The sequence below is a fragment of the Arachis duranensis genome, chromosome 3 (genome assembly GCF_000817695.3).
Source record: "Arachis duranensis cultivar V14167 chromosome 3, aradu.V14167.gnm2.J7QH, whole genome shotgun sequence".
Lineage (NCBI taxonomy): Eukaryota > Viridiplantae > Streptophyta > Magnoliopsida > Fabales > Fabaceae > Arachis > Arachis duranensis.
This window is the reverse complement of record NC_029774.3, coordinates 127,285,241-127,306,849: the sequence shown is the minus strand read 5'-3', so window position 1 is coordinate 127,306,849 and position 21,609 is coordinate 127,285,241. Positions and strand designations below refer to the sequence as shown.

At 34.2% G+C, this 21,609-nt stretch overlaps 4 protein-coding genes across 5 annotated transcripts; 1 reads left to right on the top strand and 3 right to left on the bottom strand.

Moving 5' to 3' along the window:
- Positions 1–3,838: 3,838 nt before the first annotated feature.
- On the bottom strand, positions 3,839–9,352 carry LOC107481495 (alpha-1,4 glucan phosphorylase L-2 isozyme, chloroplastic/amyloplastic-like). Its single transcript, XM_016101778.3, is given in 16 exon segments — positions 3,839–4,096; positions 4,179–4,379; positions 4,465–4,651; positions 4,731–4,807; positions 4,915–5,151; positions 5,367–5,495; positions 5,673–5,825; positions 5,907–6,109; positions 6,112–6,286; positions 6,426–6,543; positions 6,632–6,903; positions 7,203–7,478; positions 7,642–7,818; positions 8,249–8,350; positions 8,439–8,668; positions 9,015–9,352. Coding segments are annotated over 16 exon segments (2,871 nt in total). The 5' UTR covers positions 9,232–9,352; the 3' UTR covers positions 3,839–3,979.
- Positions 9,353–9,903: 551 nt separating this feature from the next.
- LOC107481496 (probable inactive purple acid phosphatase 9) lies at positions 9,904–12,820 on the bottom strand. Its single transcript, XM_016101779.3, has 2 exons — positions 11,975–12,820; positions 9,904–11,460 (listed from the first exon to the last, which is right to left on the bottom strand). Exons 1-2 carry the CDS (start codon positions 12,740–12,742, stop codon positions 10,183–10,185), a joined length of 2,046 nt encoding a protein of 681 aa, XP_015957265.1. The 5' UTR covers positions 12,743–12,820; the 3' UTR covers positions 9,904–10,182.
- A 4,085-nt stretch (positions 12,821–16,905) lies between these two features.
- On the top strand, positions 16,906–18,736 carry LOC107481497 (uncharacterized). Of its 2 annotated transcripts, none has more exons than XM_016101780.3 (6): positions 16,906–17,017; positions 17,287–17,375; positions 17,496–17,747; positions 17,859–18,162; positions 18,245–18,326; positions 18,407–18,736. In XM_016101780.3, the coding sequence occupies exons 1-6, from the start codon at positions 16,992–16,994 to the stop codon at positions 18,599–18,601; spliced, it is 948 nt and encodes a 315-aa protein (XP_015957266.1). In that variant the 5' UTR covers positions 16,906–16,991; the 3' UTR covers positions 18,602–18,736. The 2 variants fall into 2 exon arrangements, with proteins under 2 accessions (XP_015957266.1, XP_015957267.1); XM_016101781.3 differs by having other exon boundaries at positions 16,962–17,017; positions 17,307–17,375.
- An 85-nt stretch (positions 18,737–18,821) lies between these two features.
- Positions 18,822–19,601, bottom strand: LOC107481498 (nodulin-related protein 2). The gene has a single exon (XM_016101782.3). The coding sequence runs from the start codon at positions 19,494–19,496 to the stop codon at positions 19,119–19,121; it is 378 nt and encodes a 125-aa protein (XP_015957268.1). The 5' UTR covers positions 19,497–19,601; the 3' UTR covers positions 18,822–19,118.
- Positions 19,602–21,609: the final 2,008 nt, after the last annotated feature.

Genomic DNA, 21,609 nt, shown 5'->3' with positions numbered 1-21,609 from the left:
CGCCAATATATATGGCTTAGACAAATGAAGAAAAGAATATAAATATATATTATAATTTTATATTCAGCAAAACTATTTAGCCAAGAAAATTTGTTGTTATGTGCCCTTTAATTGAAATTATGTGATATTTAATGGCTACGTACCTTTTTAAATTAGTTAACAATGTTCAAATTTTCTAAGAATTAATTGGAAATAATAATAATATCTAACCATGATATATATTTTTATGTGGAAAGAATATTTTTTATTTTAAAATTAAATTTAAAAAGAGAGACTTTTATTAGATGAGTAATAAAATCAAGGGGAAAACTTTGCGTACAAGCGATTAGGGCTTGTAAGTATTACAGTCAGATATCACTCAAATACACCCAAATGATTACAGAAATGCATCCAAAGGATTACAGAAAATACACCCAAACGGTTACAAGAATTCACCCAAACGATTATAGGAATACACCCAAAGGATTACAGAAAATACACCCAAAGGATTTAAAAAAATACACCAAAAATTCGTTGAAGTACATCTTATGCATAATTCAGAACTCTTTCTCTTTCTCCTCCTCATCTTCTGCTGCTTCTTCTTCTTCAAAAACGATTTTACTATGAAAAATCGAAAAAAAGAGAAAACAGAGAGAAAAGACGTAAATGAAGAAGAAGAAGAGGAAAACGAGGAAGAAGAACGTGCAGAAACGAAAGAAAAGGAGAAGAAGAAGAGTAAGAGAAAGAAGAACGTGCAGCAAGAAGAAGAAGAAAAATTTCAGAAATCATGAAAATCGAAAAAAAAAACGAAGAGGAAGAGGAAGAGGAAGAGGAAGAGGAAGAGGAAGAAGAAGAAGACGAAGACGAAAAAGAAGAAGAAGAGAAGAAGAAGAAGACGACGAAGAGGAACCGTTTGAGTGGGGCGCGTGTAGTTACGCTCCATTCAAAATGAGTTAATGTGCGTGTTAATGAAGTTTGGGCTGATAACTTGTAAAACTTGTACGGCCTTTTTACTTGTATGTGTACCAGACCCCTAAAATCAAATGTTAAAAATTATAAATCAAACGTGTGAAAAATTGTAAGCTAATGAAATCAAAGACAAGAGAACCGTATAATTTAGATTATTTAATTTGTTCCTATGTTGTCTGTCTTAGAATCACTAATTTGTTATTTCAAAAATATTGCATGCATATTTAACAATAAATCATTAAATTAATAATTAATTTGTTATGTACTTAAAAGTTGTTTTAAAATTAGCGGTACACTGTCACCGGCCGCTTATTAGCGGGCTAATGTCCGATGAAACGTCTTACTAATTCTCATTTTTATATTATTATTATTATTATCTATTCAGTAATTATTATTATTCATTGGCTCCCCAGTAGAATTTCTAATTTTAATTTCAATTTTATTCTCATTTATAATAAAAATAAAACCACAAAATTTTTTTTTTCTCTCACATTTTTTAGCCGCACTGTTTAGTATTACTTCTAACTATCTCAGCTTTTTCGTCACTTAATTATTATCTGATGCTACCAGATGTTTAAATTTTAAAGTTATCGAATAATAAAATAAAACATCTAAAATAAAAAAAATAAATATTCAAAAATTAAAAAAAAAATCTAAAATTATTAAAAAAAATTATCTAAAATCTAAAAAAAATATCCAAAACATAAAAAAATATTTAAGACTTACAAAAAAGACACATTCAAAATCCAAAAAAATAAACATTCAAAATTATGAAAAAAAAAAATCCAATACTTAAAAAGAAGAAGAAGGTGAATGATAAAAAGGAAACGCTAAGAATTGAAAAACGTAATAGCAAGAGTAGTTGCATGCGAAAGACGCGGCGGTGTGACAAGGAGAAATAGAGGAAAATGTTGCGGCATCACGATGGAAGGACTTGGATGCAGAGGGTGTGGCGGTGGGGTAAGAGAAGTTGAAGGAAGAGGACGCAGCGTCATGACAAGAGGAGTTCGATGAGGGAGGCTATACTTTATTTACAATAATATATTCAGAGTCGGAGCTTAATGTTGGACAAAGAAACAATGGCTCCAAATTAAAAATTTTAATGTATAAAAATTACTAACTTTTATATTAGCCCTCCTTTAATTTAATTTTTTTAATTATATTTTTATATTGGTCCATCTTAAGAATTATGCTAAGTTTGTCCTAAATATACTAATTAGCTTATTACTTTTTTTTTTCTTTTAAAACAAAGATAGAAAGAGAGAGTATTATTATGTAGATCTAACTAAAATATTAATGTGTCTATTAATTTATTATTATTTTTATTAAATAATAATACTAATAATAATAAAGGTAAGATTAGTTAACCTAATAAGTATTTTTATTTTGAACTAATAATTTTGAGTCTAAATATTATAAATAATAAAAGTATTTATAGTATTTTAATATAGTACTTAGAGGGGGTGGTGGACTGCGGATTGGTCCAACCAGCTATTACATATAGACATAATAGTCACTTATATTATGAACTTATTATTGGTCCATCCTGTAATAATTAATTAACTACTATACATCCCCGCCATGCACATGCATGATACATGCACAATAATAATCCTTCATTTCGTGGAACTTTTCTGTCCTCCCATATTAACTTCAACTTTATCCTTCGCCGACATAAATTAACAATATATAACTTTGGATCCGTAATATATCATGGTATGTACAACAATTCCGATGTGAAGTTATGCTATGCTAATATAAGTTTGGATCCGTAATATATTGTCTGCAATACATCCACCGTCGAATATGATAATTTATTTCTCGTTGAATTATAAATCCCTAGACGAGTGAGACATTAGTCATGACTTAAATCCTAGTTCTTATATAAATTAAAGTCCTAATAATTAAATCAAGGTACATTATTTGATTTGAACTTAACAGTATTGACAGTTGACAACATTTAGTGGTTATTAATTGATTAATTAAATCCATTTACCACTACCACAATATAATGCATGCTTCCATATGGGTGGTCCAATTCATTCTTGTCACACTTACGGATGATACATTATTATGGATGATGACACATTAGGGCAACAGCCATGGACGTGGGCCAACATCAACTTGTTCATATCTATCAACTTGTTTGTAATCTTAGCTAAAAATTTTGGTAACTATATTTTTACTGGATTGTTTTAACTTATACATATAATTAAATACTTGAAAATAAGAAAGCGTTCCACTAATGTTGCAGCATGAAGATAATCCAGGTGGGTCACCTTATTTCCGAAAGCATATAAAATTTCGTGGATGAAAATACTGAACCTAGATTTTTTTTTTTAAATGATAATTTCCATTATGAATTATTTCTCTTGTGTGTTACTAGTAAAATAGAATGATTACACTTACAAATATAGTGGAGACAAAGGCCAAGAATCTTCAACAACCACGCCATGTTCCCTTTGTGGAAGGCCTATATGAAAATGACATTTGGAACCGTTTGCTATTAAAAGAAGTAGGTCTTTGCAAATTGCATTACAGTTACAGATATAAGTCATGATGTATGTGTGTATCTTTTCTTTTGCTGAACTATTTAGCTGTAGATCATACTGATACAAGTTAGGGTCTTAGTTTTGATGGTGCTTTTAATGAATTATACATTGTCCAAGTTATAACTTATTATAAAGTTTGTTTACATGACTAAATTTACAAAGTATCCCTTTCTACATTGAAAGTGTAATAAAAAATCCTGATATAATCGGTAAAAACTTACATATAGTTGTCTTCATACAAAGTTGATACTTGAGAACCGTAGATGATTTGACAATTTTGACTAAATAATCATCTAACGATTTTCAACTTTCAACTTCAGATGAAGATAACTGCCCGAGTCTTCACAAAGTAATAACCATTATTTTGCATCAAAATTCACCCTAAGATAATGACTGCCTTGTATACTTATAAATAGTTTGAGAGCAACAGAAACCAAAAATAATCAAGAAGGAAGAAACAATTAGGCACATGAAACTTTTCAAGGCAGGAAAAGTGGTTGAATTCTCCAAATGTCTCTGGCATATTGATGAATAGTCCGGTCACTGCTGAATTTGTATGAACCGGCTGTGTTCAAGATTGACATTCTTGTCCACCTCTGCATAATATAACATCAAAGTAAATTCACACAACTACATTAACTAGATGAAAAAATGTTATATAGATCAGTCTTAACTAACCTTTTGATCTCGATATGCTTTGTCGACGGCGTCTTGGCAGTCCAAGTAGCTAGGGAAGTCCTTTCCAACAAGGAAGTAATCAGCACGACCATACCCTTCATTCCCTTCCAAGGATCCAATCAATTCTTCATAGTTGTAGCTTCCAAAAACACCACTCCTTACATATGCCTTTACTTCTTCAAAACGTGGATCTGCTACAAACTGCATATAGTGTGCAAGAGGATTGTGATTATCAGAAACTAATATTGCATAGAATAGCAGATTGGCAGAGTATGATGATGCTTGCCTTTCCCTCTGCTCTTTCTTTTCGCAGCGTAGAGATTTCGTGAGCACGCGCGCCAAAGAGGAAGAAGTTATCTTCTCCAACTTCTTCCCTTATTTCAACATTAGCCCCATCAAGAGTTCCAATAAGTAAGCATCCATTCATTGCAAACTTCATGTTGCTTGTTCCACTGGCCTCCATACCAGCCGTGCTAAACAAGAAACATACACACAATGATGATAACAATAAGATATCATGTAATTTCAATTGAAAAGTTTGTTATTTATTACCTGATGTGCTGCGACAACTCGCTGCCAGGAATTAGCATTTCGGCCACACTGACATTGTAATCAGGAACAAATACAACCTAAACATTAAGAAAAGCTCCAAGATTTAATAATGTTAGTTCTTGATTGTTATTTTAGCATTTACTTGGGAAGGACTATGCAATGAACATTACATATTTACATATACCTTTAATAGATCTCCAATCTCTGGATCATGATTGATTATGGCTCCTACATCTGTGATGAATTTTACAATTCTCTTGGCTTGAACATATGTTGCAAATGCTTTCCCTCCGAAAATACAAACTCGTGGGACAAAACTTTGTTTCCTTTCCTCATCACTCATTTCTTTCATCTTTTTGTAGCGATAAACGATTCCCAAGATATTCAGTAACTGCCGTTTGTATTCATGAATGCGCTTCACCTGAAAATCCATGAATTGAAGTGTGAAACTATACATTCTGTTGGAATTCTAATGGCCGCGTCAATAGTCCAAGTAGGATTTCATTCAATACATACAAATCTCTAAATTACACTCAACTTGTTTTAGATTCAACATCTGTTACCATAAAAAGGTGAAGATAAATATTCCAAAACAGGACAAGAAAGAAACAAAGTGGTTGGTGGCAGAAAACCAACCTGTACATCAAACATTGCATTTGAACTAACATCATAACCAGTTCTTTCCTTGATAAATGACGCAACCTTAATCTTGTTCCTTCTCTTTGATTCCATCCACTCTGATTGTAAATCCTCATTATCTGCAAACTGTTAAAATATTCATGCATAAGAAAATACTGTTATTCAAATTGACTAGTGACATCTGATCAATGAATCACCCATCTATAATGCTTTGTTGTCACCATGATGTTATGAATACTAGTCATGGATTTACTTACATTCATTAACAAACATTATTCATAACACTTAGCTAAGTTAATTTACCTTGCGAAGTATAGCCAATTTCTCAAGATCTGTGACCCAGTCCTCTGTTCCAATCCACTTGGTTATGATTTTACTAAGATCAGGATTGCAAAAGCGGATCCATCTTCTTGGGGTCACCCCATTTGTTTTATTCTGGAACTTTTCAGGCCACATCTGCAACAAAAGTAAATAATAAAGAAACATGGTGATTGTAATTGTTGACAAACAGAGAGAAAACTCTGTTTATATTGTTACCTCATAGAAATCATTGAAAACTTCCTGTTTTACAATCTCACTGTGAATCTCAGCTACTCCATTCACAGAAAAACCACCTACAACGCATAGATTAGCCATGCGAACCATTGTTGGCTGTTTTGAATCAACTTTGAATGTCCATGTTGTTTTCTTTTCGGTATCCTCTTCCACAGATGGCTCTTCTTCGCCATCATCTTCTTCCGGTTCTTCTCATCTCTTTCCTCTATAGGATCAGCATCAGGAATCTCTATTGAGCTATTAATCAGCTCAACCACTGAGTTAGGCAACTCAATGTTCTCCAGTATTCTCATCTTTCTGAGCTTTTGATCCAACAAGTCAAGGTCATTCATCCCATACTCAGATATAATTTCATGTATGAACTGGTTAAAAACGTATAATTGCATAACATTAGATATAGATTTCGTAAAAAATTATGAAATGACGTGTGTAGGCACAAGAGCAAAGAACTATATAAGTATATAACATGATAAAAAATTACCATAAGTTCTAAGACATTACCACTTCATCAGTTTTTCTTATTATCTCCACATGTCGAGGAAGCAAATCCTGCAGAAGTTTCAAACTCCATTTCTCTAGTGCCTCAGGTAGAACTGTGTGATTTGTGTAAGCAACGGTTCTAACATAAGAGCCATCAAAACAAGGATCAGAAATGTATACTAAGTATAAGGATCAAAGTAGTAGTCATGTTGCAATTCGCGAAGTACCTTTTAGTTATCTCCCAGGCTTTATCCCAGCTTAAACCTTTTACATCCATCAATATCCTAATCAACTCTGGAATGCAGAGTGTTGGGTGAGTATCATTCATCTGGACCACCACTTTATCCGGGAAAGTATCCCAATCAATGGCCTTTCCTGATCTCTTTTCGAAACGAGCAATAATATCCTGGAGAGAGGCCGAGCATAAGGTATACTGTTGCTTCAATCGTAGAGTCTTCCCTTCAATCGATTCGTCCCCAGGGTATAATACATAGCAGATCTGAATGCAATATAGCACAAAAGCTCACTAGTTATTTATGCAGACAGTTCATATAACTTGCTGCATATAGATGAAAAGAAACTTTTGGGATGAATTGTAAATGAGTTTGAGATGCAAGAGCAATTCAAAACAAGCAAATATGATTTTCCTTATATCTATGTGCTGCACTTCTCAGTTAGTTAACTTGTGGACAGATAGAACTTTCAGAATGCAACTTTGAATTTCACAGGAGGATATTCACTAAGCATAGATGAATTGCAAGATTATAAATTCTGAACAGAATAAAAGCTTCCAGAGACCTTCTCTGCATTCTTCAGAGCAGCATATGCTTTGTCATGATCCCCGGCATTGTAAGCTCGCAAATCGAACTCTTCAGGTGAAACTTTAGTGGACCATAACCTCAAGTTTATAGTGGTTCTAGTTTTGTATCCTGGTATTGGAACATCATAAGCAACTGCCATGATATTTTCTCCTCCAATCCATTCTTTTCTTCCATCTGGCCCTGAAGTAATTTCTCCATAGAATTTAACCGGATAAGAAACATCGTTTCTTGGAATTTCCCAGGGATTTCCCATCTGTAAATAGATACTTTCTACATTAGAACTTGTGACTTACAGAAACTAATAGTCCTGCACTGCATATATCCCTTGATAAAAGAATTCAAGAACTGTGAATGCATTTTTCTTACACAAATATGATGAATGAATCACCTACGAATTGATGCATATATGTAAATACCTCAAGCCAGCTTTCAGCAACTTCCTCTTGACCATCCTTTGTTATAAGTTGTTTGAACAAACCATACTTGTATCTTAGCCCATAACCCCATGCAGGGTAATTCAATGTTGCCAAGGAGTCCAAAAAGCAAGAAGCAAGGCGGCCTAATCCTCCGTTCCCAAGGGCGGCATCTGGCTCCTGTGGATTGGATTATACATCAATTTACTCTATAATAAAGCTCAAACAAATTACTGAATACTGACAGTAGCTCCATAAAACTGCAAAGCTAAAGGCCTTTATGTGGTTTAGTAATACTTGTTTTTTTTTTTTGTGAATAAATTTCCATACAAGAATATATTTTGACTTTTAAATTTCGATATGAAACTGTTCTTATTGTCTTGACAAGGCCATGCTTATAGATAGCAATTGAAAGTATATTGGATAATAACATCTGAAATCATCAGAATGACATACAACAATTTTGTGAAATCGGCACAATGAAGCATTAATCCTTGTCAAATTACTCTTAATGCTACCAGAAAAGCTAAACTGATAAGACTCAAATCACTTGGACTTTCTAATGCGAAACAAAACATCACAGCTATGGAGAGAAAAAAGATTTTTAGACCTGGTTAGCCACATTCTCTAAATTGTGTCCCAGCTTTCTTAGAGCCTCAGAATAAGGGCCTGAAAGTTGTAAATTTCCAATTGCATTTAGCAATGCCCTACCCTGCACAATTATAATAGCTTAAAAAAAATTGGTTAAACATCTTTGCTGAAAAATGAATCTGCCTCAACAGTGAAAATTCAATATAAACCTGTAGATACTCCATGGACATATAGTAAGCTTGCTTAACATTCATCCTCTCATAATATTCATACGTTGCATTCCAGTTTATGATGAGGGAATCACGGACACTCTCTGCAGTCGCATAGAACGCTTTACTTAGCTCAAACTTCTCCGGAGAGAAAGACGGGGTGAACTCGGCATGATACTTAATGCTTGCAGCAATAGATGCAGAATCTGGGACAAATTTATCTAAAGTTTCTGCAAGTGTTAAGCATGAATGAATTAGCACTTTAGTCATATATGCATAAAATAACAAACAATGTTGTAGCCCAATATTATAAATTGAAAAGTTTTAGTTCAATAGAAACATAAAATCTGAATGAATAAACACCTAATGCCAACATCTAACAAGAGGTTTCAACATTTGTACCATCAAAATACTATATCATTTGGAAAATTTGATCACTATTCAATGCAAATTGATAGGGGAAAAGATAACATGAATTCTGCATTTTCCGATATTGTATTCGGAATGAAAAGAGCTCAACCGAAGTAGTAAAGCAAGCGAAAAGGCATGAGAAAATGACAGCAGGCAGGAAGCAACCTTGTTCAGTGAGTGGTTCATTCTGTTCCTGCTTTTTATCACTGGCAACATTCTTCACACATAACTTTCTTACTACCCTTCTGGAACTGCACTTCCTGATGAGAAACAAGTGGCCAATATTGTTTCTTTGACTGAAACCAGTGAAGCTTGATTTGGAATTGGAGTGTAAAGATGAATTGGAATGCCTGCAGATTGTTGAGAAGGGTAGAGCTGCCATAGCTGCAATGACTACAAGGATTTCATTAAGTGAAAGAGGAAGTGTGTTTGTCTTCTTATCTTTATTTTAATATCTTGGAGTTTGAAGACAGTGCTTACTTCATGTTGAAAACGAGCCAAAATATGAGCTTTGTCGTTTATCCCTAATTCCCTACTACTTTTGTGACAATAGTTGGTTTGATTGGTCCTTCTCCTTCAAGATTATGAGGCATCATGTCCCTGCTTTGAACCAGTTAATTACCAAATGATCCCTCAGATATTTCTGGGTTTCAGCCTCAACTATTTACCAATTTGGGGTTTTTAGCATTTCCTTGTCCACATATGATTCTACATAGCTTATTGTCCGAATATGCAAGTTGGACATTCCTTCTGAAACTGTTGGAATTCATGGATATCATGTCAGTTAATCAGTGATCTGAGAGTACTCTGTAAATACTAAGCTAGCCAATTTGAAGAATAAATTTTCAACTTCCAAAATTTTCTGTATTCATTCCTCCTTCATTCATGAACATGGATGCTGTTGTGGTTGAAGTACCCTCACCATTTGAGGTTTGTAAAACTACCACCTTTCAGATGTCTCCACTTTTTGTGCATCCAAAAAACAAAATTAATAAATAAAATAACAAAGAAAAACTTTGAAAAGTGAAAAAAAAAAAAGGATAAAAAACAATGGTTTCACTTGAGAATCGATTCGACCCAAAGAAGGGCAGACACAAAATCCCTTTATTTTTCATTGGCATCATTATTCATCTAACTCTTTTTGAATATAATACAAACACAATCCACCAAAGGTTGCCTTAAATGGCACACTGCAATGGCACACTGCAGTAAAATTACATATGTACAAGCTTACGTGTATAATCAAACGAATAGCATCGAAAAGGTATCATCTCACAATTCCAAACCTTCATGTTTCATCTAAAAAGTGGAAAACACAACACTAAAATATGGTTCAACTTTCCTCAGTCTTCAAGGGACTCCAGTTACTCCTGGCACCAGGCTTCTTCTTGGCATGTGAAACAAAGCCAACGATGTAACCCATAAAGGCCCCAAGCACCAATACGCTTCCTCCCTCGACATACCATGACAGTGGCGATTTCACAATCTCACTTTTAACACCACCAATAGCTGCATCCTTATCCTTATCCTCATGACCACTGAAAACTTCACCAGATGCCAGAATTTCCACCGTGTCATGCACCTCACCATCATGATTTCCGACGTAAGAAAGTACAAGCTTTTCTTTTGTAGCTACTAGTCTAGTGTATCCAAACTCCCCACCACGGTATAGAGATCGTGCCGGCTGAGGGAAGATTGGGTCATTAGGATGGTCTGGTCTAGGTTCCCATATGGGTTGCCAATCTTGCCCTGCCATGCCGATCACGACGTGAATGGTAAATGCTCCTTTGTCCCCTTCTTTGCGATGCACACTGGTGCTACAAGTGAAGTTCCTCAGCGGACAAAATCTCTCGTATCTATGAACATGACCCCAGAGAGCAAGGGTCACATTGTTATTCACAAGCAGTGGCTCTAAGTGCTCGAGCATCTTTCCTCTTAATCCTGCATCCCTAATTTCATTGCTTGTTGTGTACATGGGTCGGTGCCCCTGGACAATTACAAAAGGGGTCTTCTTTCTGTCAACAGATTCCAGATCACGCTTTAAGAAGTTATATTGTTTGCTCCCAGGAAGGAAATTTGTCTCTGTGGAGATATATACAAAATGTACTACCCCCATATCAAATGAATAATAGAGATTCTGAGTTGCAGGGCTAGCAGTTCCTGTTAGTTCCGAGGAGTTTCCAGGCATATTGAACCGCAAACTGTAGGGTACTCCGCACTCACCACCTCCATCTGTTCCATAAGTGGCCCAATCAGGTTTCCACGGCTGTAAAGGCCAGTCATACTCATGATTGCCAATGCAAACATGGTATGCCAATTTGCTAGCAACAGGTTCAATCTGAGTGAAGAAATGATCCCACAACCACGCATAACCTCTTGCATAACTAATGTCGCCAATGTGTGAGACAAAGGCGGGCTTGTCGCCTAGCGCTTCAATATCGCGTTGGATCCACTTCATGGTTGATATGCTTTCATCTTGCGTTCGTATAAATGTACGATATGAAGTAGCCGTTCCCATGTCTCCAAAGAGGAAAGCTATCGTTTCGTCTGAATCACTATTCCTTGACACAAAGCTATGAGTTGCACTCCAACCTCCCTCGTCATTTCCAACCTGATACAGAGAAAATACCATGATATATTTAACAATGAGGTTCTGCCTGCCACATAATATAAGGATTTGTCTCCAAAAGACAGTGCAAATTCATGAAAGTGCTGCATAAATACCCACTACCGACTATGATAATTACCCTATTGGTTAATAATGGAAATTATCATCATAATAATGTAATGCTCCCCGAATTTGTGATAATCAATTGCTATTGGAGAAACTCCTCTAAAGTGCGGGATTAATCAGCATTGTTATTACCCATTTATATCCATTTCCAAAACTAAACGGTTCTTGAATTCTTGTTAGGAATAGAATAGTAGAGTGCTAGAAGCAATAATGGTAATAAATCAAACGCAATAATTCAACTCATAAACCTCAAACACTACCATTATGCACCATTATAACTCATCTCTTAAACTACGGTATCTATAAATAAAATATCGATCAATTGCAGCAAAATTAATTAAATTCTCAAATTTAACAGAAATCGGAAAAGTGGAAAATTAAAAATAAAAACCTTGTAATGGTATTTGACCCCTTTCTTCAAACCAATCATGAGAGCATCGTGGATGTAGCCAGGGTCCCTCCAGCCAACACTGGTGTTCGCCGGCGCGTGGCACATGTGCTCCCTGTCGTACCTCCTCACGCGCGCAACCGCCACGCGCTCCAACTTCCCCTCGCTCTCACCGTACCTAACGTAAGTCTCCCTCGGCTCCTTAGTCACATACATAACCCTCATCGCATCGACCTCATCGGCGAACGACAAATGGATCTGCATCGGTCCACGACCCGCCCGGAATCCAACCTCGCCGGAGAACGCCATCATGTGCTTTGTCTGCGGTAGCGGGTTGTGGTCGTGGTCCTGGTGCTTCGGGTTGATCTCTTCCCTGGTCCACCGGAAGATCCGGAAGGAGTAGTTGGATCGGAGGTCGACGAGGGGGAAGGTGAGGGAACCCTCGCCGGATTGCCATGAAGGCGAATCAGAGAGGAATTGGTAGCCGATGAAGTTGTCGTGGGCGGCGGTGGGAGGGGAGTAGATGCCGAGCCAGTCGAGGTCGGAGGGGGTAGGAACGCCGGACCAGCGGACGGTGACGTTGTCGACGGAGTTGGAGAGTGTGGTGGGCGTGGCGGTTAGGGTTGGGGCGGATCGGGTCGGGTCGGAATTCGATATTAGGATTAGGAACGGGAAGATGATGAGAGAGAGTGTTGTGTGGTGAATCATTTTTATTTGTTTTTCTTTTCTTTTGTGTGTTTGCTTTGGATTATGAACATGCATTGTTTTCATTCAATGGATTAATTCATTTTATGAATTTAATGATTGTGATTATGTTGATGACTGCATCATTCATGATTTTGGAAGGAGATAAGATACTTTATTTTTCCGAAAGGATCGTTCAATGGCATATTCTTCATGTCAACTTAACTATGAAAAAAGCTGCCACGTACAAGCAATATCATAAGAGTTTTTCAACCAAATGAAATGAAAGAGATTTTTTAAGATTTGGGTACTGTTATAGTGTAAATGGTCTAAGCGTACAATATGTATAATAGGCTAAATTTTTGGTCCATAAATAAAATGAACATCACTTATACTATTCAGAATAACTATTCAAATACCAGAAATAATAAACATCTCATATCATAAAATTACTCTAATATCATATCATGAACTCACTCATCCTAAAAATATAACCTGACAAAATAATATAATACTAATGCTCATATTTTTAATATTTTCTAACTCCTATTGTACATATTATATATTTAGGCCATTAGCTCCCTTATACTCTCTCTTAAGATTTTTATGTAGTACCTTTCTCTTTTATCAATTTAATAATAAAGTAATACAAAAATAAATTGTGACATCTTGCCAAAAATTTAGTATTTAACTATTTATTGCATGTATTACACATTAAAAAAAATAAATTATATAATATATATATTTATACACAAATATATAATAATTATGTATCAAATTATACTATTTTACTGAGATTTAATATTGTCCATACATCAAATTGTACTATTCTGTTAAATTTAAAAATATATAGATATCTTTTAAATATTTGTTCTTTGTAGATTATATAATTAAATTTTAAATAAATATTTTTTGAACTCTATAAATATAACAAATATGTCCAATTAAATTTGCTTAAATATTTTTTATATGTATTTTATATTAATAGTTAATTTAATAATTGACTTTTATATCTTTCAGTATTTTTTTTTTCTCCGAGGGAACCAAGTCGTTGTATTACTATATATCTTTCTAAAATATATACTATAAAATACACCGCTTAAGTCCATTTTTATAAGAAAGCGTCCTAAACTTAGAACCTTGAAATAAACTAAATTTTTGAAATGCACAAGTGAAACCGTATTACAATTTACGCATAATGGGATATTAATATTACTAGCAAAGAGCTATATATACATACATAAACATATAAAGTTCGTGACTGAATTTGATTCGAGATGTATTGTATGGGTCACATATTGCTGACACACACAATGAATTAATTAATTGAATTAATTAATATTGAGCCGAGAAGAGAGGTCCCTTATTAGCTTTGTCACACTCAAACAATTTATATCACTTCATGTGTCTCTTGCTCCTCCCCATTGCATTTAATATTCTTTTTCTTTCTCTCTTATTCACATCATCACTCTCCAATTTTCTCCATTTACCATTTACTCTCTTAACTCTATACTCATACAAACAGATACAGAGCAACATCATCATCATCATCATCATCATGAAGAGGTCTCTTTCTTCTTCTTCTTCTGATCTAGGCATCATTTTCACTACCAACTGCTTCTTCATGTTGCATGCTATCATCTTTCTCTTCTTATTTGTCTCCTCAGCAAACTGTAGGCTTCAAAGCACTACCCCTCTTGTTCCATCATCATCACCACCTCCCATAACTTCATCAAGAAACAACCTTTTCCACCACCCATCAAGCTATTGTGATTCTTTTTCAAGAAAGTCACGTTCTTTGTGCATGGAGCTTCAAAGAAAACAACAACAAAGCTTCCCTCCACATAATGGGCTTGACCCTTTTATATATGGTTCTGAGAAGAGACGAGTCCCTTCTGGACCAAACCCACTTCACAATTGATTATATATGTATTGTTCACATTTTCTGGAGCCACCTAAGCTCATCAATATAGTAAGATATATATATACATTACTACTACTAGCTACCTACTTCAATATATGATCTCATTTCCATGCACCACCTTTCCCTGTGTTAGGCAAAACCCCATTTGCTTAGCTTTTTCTTCTTCACATTGTTCTGTATTCACTCCTTTTCTTGCTATATATGTCTGATTTTTATGGTTCTTATTGGCATCATTACTCTCTCCATATATATACACTAGCTTCTTCTTCTTCTTCTTCTTCTTCTTCTTCAAGTGTTGGAACTTGGAATAACTACAATGCAAGCAAGAATTGATGCAGAGCAGTTATGGCTAGCTACTAGCTAGAGAGAGGGAGCTACCTTGGGATGCTGAAAGAGACAATCTTTGGCTCCACAGAATTACATGATCTTAGTTTGACTACTATTTCCTCAATTCTTAGTCTTAGTCTATTTAATCTTGATTTCTTTTTCTTTTATTTGTTACCAAAGTTGTTCAATGTTATAGAGTTCATTATTTATATGTAACTTTTTATATTATTAGTCTTGCTCTTTAGTAAGGACAATGAATTTCCCATTTCCATGCTTGTTTTTGGTGTTTCTGTCTCATTATGGAGCAACTTAAAAAGAAAGAAGAGGCTGAATCTGAAAACAAGCATGGAAATGGTAATAGTACTATATATGGTTGGAGGCAAAGGAGACTAGGGTATGGATTTAACACTTTTCAGGAGGACCCCATGAATTTCATTAATATGGAGGTTACCCAAATACTATAGGACCTTTTCTATTTATGGCTGAGGTCAATGTAACAATGGGGTTCATCATTCTCTTCATGCCATGCACCTCATCACTAGCCAACAACATTTTTTAATTTTTCTTTTCTTTCTTTAGATTTAATCTAATGTATAGTTTGGACCTGCAGGTACTTGAATTAATGACTATAGTATGTTGTTGCTTTTATCCTATCATATGATTCTTATTATTTGTTTATTTTTATTGTACGGTTGGTTCCATTCACAATACGCAAACAAATTAAAACTGCTGCTTATGATTCATGATTCATGTGCACTTGTCTTATATCTTAGTACTACGCCACTGCTTCATTGGTTCAATTAGTTTCTACCGCCACTAAAGTTATTGCAAATTTCTTTTATAATAAGTTTGAAATGGTCAAAATAACTTCATGGATTTTCATCATGTCCCGTGTACGCTTTTATAAATTATTTACATCAGTTTTAACAATCGAGTCTAACTTATCACAACTGACAAAAATCTCATTAATTACCATAGTGTCACTATAAGACTTATTAGGTAAAATATTAATCATATTTGTTCAATAACTAATAAAAAAAACAGAAATATCTTATACACACTAAAATTAAGCTATTATGTGTTTATATATACTTATTTAAATATTTTTTAATTAAATAATCAATTAATATAATAGAGATTTAGAATTTTTAAAATTAATATATATATAATAGAGATATTTTAGTTATTTTTATAATAGGAATATTATATTCATTTTTTATATAAAAAAATATTAGTTTAAATCGGTTCAAAATTTAATTTATTAGTTTTTCGGCTAAACTGATTTATCGAGTCTAATTTTAATAAAAATTAACACAGTTTAATTGATTATATGTGTTAAATTTTACTTATAAAAAAACATCTTTAAAAAGACGTTTTTTACATCTTTATCTGAGCGACTCCTTTATTCTTAACCGTGCTTAATATGTACATGCCACTATTATACTCCAAAACTTAGCAAATGCAAAATTAAAACCTTATTAATTTCCTTTTATTTATTTAATTAATGCTCTAATGCATCGTTCCATGCATGGATGTTGCCTCTTTTTCATTATATATTTATTATTTTATTTATAAATAAATAAATATATGACTGAAGAAAAGGTCTGCAACACTTTCTAGCCGCAACTAGATCATAGATCCTCAATAAATTGTTGAAACCAAGATGGCTTATTCCCTTTGGAATCTTCCTCAGGCTAAAAAGAATAGCTGAAAAATATATGCAAAGTGCTACAAGTAACTTGAAGTGGAAAATCTGGCATATGTTCTTTTACTACAATATTCAATTTGAGGAGACTTTTTCATTAGATAAATATATATATGGATCAAGATCAAGTAATATCAGGTCCTATGCTTAATGATTTGGTGTCCAAAGAACAAAAGAATACCTATCTTAATCCACAAGACACTCAAAATTGAAGCATACACACACATGCAAAGTATATTATTGACCTTGCTTGCCCAATAAATCATAGCAAAAATGGTTCTTCTCTTTATTCATTCAAATAAGTACCAACATTTTGCCATTGGATAAGAAAGCATTCCTCATAAAAAGGGAAGCAAGAACAACAACATTCTCCACCAAGAATGGACACCGTACTGAATAAAATAAGGTTGGTATGTAATTAATACTTAATTAATCCTTAATCCTTCTTGAATGGTAACTTGTATATATATCATATCATATCATGCATGAAAATTTTCATAGCACTCACATATTTGGTTTAATTAAGGGACAATACTTGCATGAACCCTTAATTTAGTTACCATGTTGCTACCATATGCCAAGAAGAAAACATAATCCACTTATCAAGGCTGTGCATATATAGAAAAGTAGTTTTTCATTCCACAAATATTGTTTATACTTAACACTTTGTGTTAGAGAGATATTTACTGGTACAGAGGAGGAGAACAAAGCTGATTTGAGTAGCACCAGGGATCACAAAATACCAAAGACTCAATCCTTTAAAGGTGATGTAACTCTTTTTTCTTTTTCCCTCCCCTGCATCCTTTGTTATCTCTATAGGTTGATGCTTAAATAAGGCTAGTTAGTTGATTAACACTTGAGAAACTACGGTGACAAATTTCCAGAGAAGAAAAAGGGATCAAGTTGGTTGCAGAGACAATTTTCAAGGAAAATGAGTCATGATGATGAGTCAATTGAGCATGTCACTGCAGTAGCTGCTGCTGCATTTGCAATCAACTCACAAGAGTTCTCAGAAATTCCTCTGGAAAGGAGAAGGACTACGCCCCGCGAGATCTCGCTGACAAGGAGTAAAAGCAAGGTGGATGGTGCAAAATCTCCAATTTCGCTTCCTCCTCTTGCATCCAAAACATTGTCAGGTAAATTAGTATTTATTCACCAACTCAACATAACTTGAGAAACAAGTTACACCTTTTTTTCTGTGAAAACTAGTTTCAAAGTGCCTCGATTCGCAAACCGTGTATCTGTAGGTTCGTTTAGATCCAAGAGTGATCCAGGTGACAAGATAAGTGAGCCACATCAAAAGGTTTTCACCCCTCCGCCGCCACCACCACCGGCGAAAAAGAGTAGCAACCTTGGTGATCAGATCCAAGAAGAACCAAGAAGGCCTCCAACATTGAAGACTTCTGAGCCTGAGCCTGAGCCTTTAAGGCCGCCACCACCTCCTCCTCCTCCTCCTCCTCCACCACTTCCTTCTCCATCTAGGAAGCAAAGCATTAAAGATACAAAAGCAGATGAATGGAAGATAAAACAGCTCCAAAAGATCAGAGATAGGTAGGTCCTCCTCAAAGTTGGATCATAATCAAATTCTTGTATCAAAGAACCATCATTTAACAATTTTGAGATGACTTTTCAGGTATGAGAAGTTAACGGAGACAATAAACTCCTGGGAAAATCGGAAGAAACAAAAAGCGAAACACAAGCTGGATAAGCATAAGGTTTGTTTTCGCCTCTCGGCTTAACGATCTTATGACATTAATAGAATACTCACTATATTAGCACACTTTGAACATTCCAGCAAAGCAAAGATAAGCAAAAAGAGGAGAAAGCGTTGAAGAAATACGAAGAGAGGATCAAGTACATAAAAGAAATCGCATGGGGAGCAAGAAAAGAGGCAGAAGAAAGAAGAGCCAAAGAAGTACGCAAAGTAAACGAGAAGGCCATTACAATTAGGACCACAGGGGAGCTTCCAAAGACATGCTTGTGCTTCTAATTAGCAACACCAATCATATGTCATGTCAATACAAACACATATTATACATGTTTCACTTCTCTATATATTCATCATTTGTTGTGAATTTGTACATATTATTATATGCATACATACAAAGGCTTCTTTTGGTGTGAATCAGTTTTAGCTGCTCAAATGACAAACTAAACCGTTTATCAGAAACAAAGGACAAGATTTAACAATATCATCAAAGTCACACTGCTTAAAAGAAAAACACACTTACATATACATAAACTTAGCCATGGTGGAATTTTGCTACAAATGTTAACAAAGTAAGCTCTCCTTTTTCCCCTAAGAATTCTACAACATAAAAAAGTGCAGCCCTTATTACACCATAAACATATTTTGTGTACTCAATTTTGTACACCGAATCAACACACACTTCTGCAAAGCATAACAGAAATGTGTATTGATTCGGTTTACGAGATAAAATAAGTACAAATAACATATCTTTGGTTATTATTATTACAACATGGCGGTGGCTTAGTAGTGGAGAGTCCTATTTCAAGAAGCCGCCAGCCAGCTTTGCAAAGTCACCAAGGCCGCCGCCGCCACCACCACCAGACTTTGGTGCTTCTCCTTCAGCTTCTTTAGGAGGCTCCGATGACGGAGCTGCTGCCTCCTTGGACTGGTAGTTGTGAAGATAATCAGCAGCTTTGTCAACATACTGCCCTATGCCCTTCTGATCATCAAGCTTGCCATACTGGCCGGCGGCGTCAAGAAGGTCTCCGGCTGCGTCGGCAGCTTTTGCCTTGTCCACCTTGTCTGCCTCCCCCCTGAAGTTGGCCTGCGCCGCCTCTGCCACCAACTTGGCGCTCGAGAACAGGTCGCTTGTAGAGTGCTGCTCCTCCTTCTTCTCTGGGATCTCGGAAGCCATTGCTGATGAGTAACTCTTCTTTTCTACTGAGATGCCAAATGATTCGGTTTTTGTGATACTGTTGATGCAGGAGCTGTTACCCGAATTTATAGCTGGGAGAAAGATTTTTAAGATGGAAAATATCTCTGGAAATTGTGGTTGCAAATAATGGCAAGATTATTCACTTCTCATTTCATTTTTAGTTTATTTTGATGAACAGAAAATTTTATACGGTTGTAGTTTGATCTGAAACTACACTAGAATCTTAATTTAATCTTTGAAATTTTAATTATTTCAATTTAGTCCTTAAATTTTTCAAATTTTAATCATATTAGTCCGTGCGGTGATTTTCGTCACAAAATCAATTAAAAAATTTTGAGATTAAATTGAGACAATTGAAATTTTAAAGACTAAATTAAAACTCAATTGTAATTTCTCAAGAACTAAATTGAGTATTTTCTCTTCGTTTATTTGCATATAAAAAAATTATTTTTAGTTAATACAGTAATAATATATAAATAAATAAATGTAAAAAATATATTAATTTCGTATTATAATTATTTTTTTTTACTTTTATATAATGATTTAATATTATAAATTAAGATAAGTAATTAGAATCTAATTGTTCTTTTCTTTTGTTTTGATTTTGCTATTTTCTATTTTAAAAATTTTGTGAAATTTTATGAAATAATATGAAATTTTTAGTTTCTCCTTTCACAAAGTTAATTTCAAGTACTTGATAGATATATTTAAAAATCATGCAAGAATTTTTTAGAAATAACGTGGGGCCAGGCTTATCTTAATCAACATATCTGTTTTGGACATAGGCTTTGATGTGTCGGCAAGGCAAGGGAAGTTAAACTGTTGATTTTCCGCAACAAAATTAGTGGCAACATAATTGGTTACGAGTTGGCCACGCATTTCTGTTTGTTCTAACTTGTCTTCTATGGTGACGGATACTTTCTTTTAGGCATAACTTTCTTCAATGTTGAAGACTTATTAGGTAGTTATTAACTAACGTTTTCAGTAGATACTAATTGTAGATTGTGTGCTTAACTAATGTTTGTGAGCAGTGGCGGATCTACGGGGGCCTAAGGTGGCCATGGTCCCCCCCAAAATTTAAAAAAAATAGTAAATAGTAATAATTAATAATATTAAATTTATTTTTATATATAATATTGAAAAAAATATAAGTTACAAAATTTTATAAATTAAAATAATTAAAAACTGCACTATGTATTAGATATTTGAATTATTGTTGCTCTTGTTAACAAATAACTCATTCTAATAATTAATAAAAATTGTTCTATTATACCAGCCCAAGCCCATACTATTAATTAAAGTAACACTAGTACATTTTTCAAATATTTGTTTCAAGCCATTAGAGGCATCAGCGCCACTTTTCTCTCTCTTTTAGTAGTTTCCAAACTTTTGGTCTTCTACTCTTCTCATTTTAATTTTCTTTTCATACTAAAACAAGACATATGAAGAAAAACCATTGAAGAGAAGTGAACAACAAAATATTAACCATTGAATACACAACAAAGATTCAAAGAGGTATATTTCAATTTTTTTTAAGTTAATACAATGTCAAGTATTATTTATATTATTTATTTAAAATAATTAATTTATTTTTTTTATAATGGACAGTGTTCAAAGATTGAAGTGAGGGCAAAACTCAATAGAATTATTTTTGGGTGAGAATTGGAACAAAAAAATAATCAGGTAAATCAATAACTTTATTTTTGGTTATTATATATTTGTGTTTCTAAAATTATTTGTTATTGCTCAATAGGTTTAATATTTTTTTTTAAGAAAATAATATATATGCAATTATTTTTGTTTTTTTTGTTAGATAGTTCAAGTTAAGTTAAAAATGTCAAAGATGAAAACAATTCACTCATTTTTCAAGAGAAAAGAGAGAATATATGATGAACAAAATTCAGCTTCAGATTCTTTGAGTAATGTTCAAAATATTATTGAACAACCTGTGACACAACTTGTTGAGCAAGATATTCAACCCCCTGCTTCCAAAATAGCAAGGACTGAAATAGATCAAGTTAATATTGATACATTGATGCGTGATCCCGGAAAGCGTCCGCAAATTTGGAATTATCCTATCAATCAACAAGAT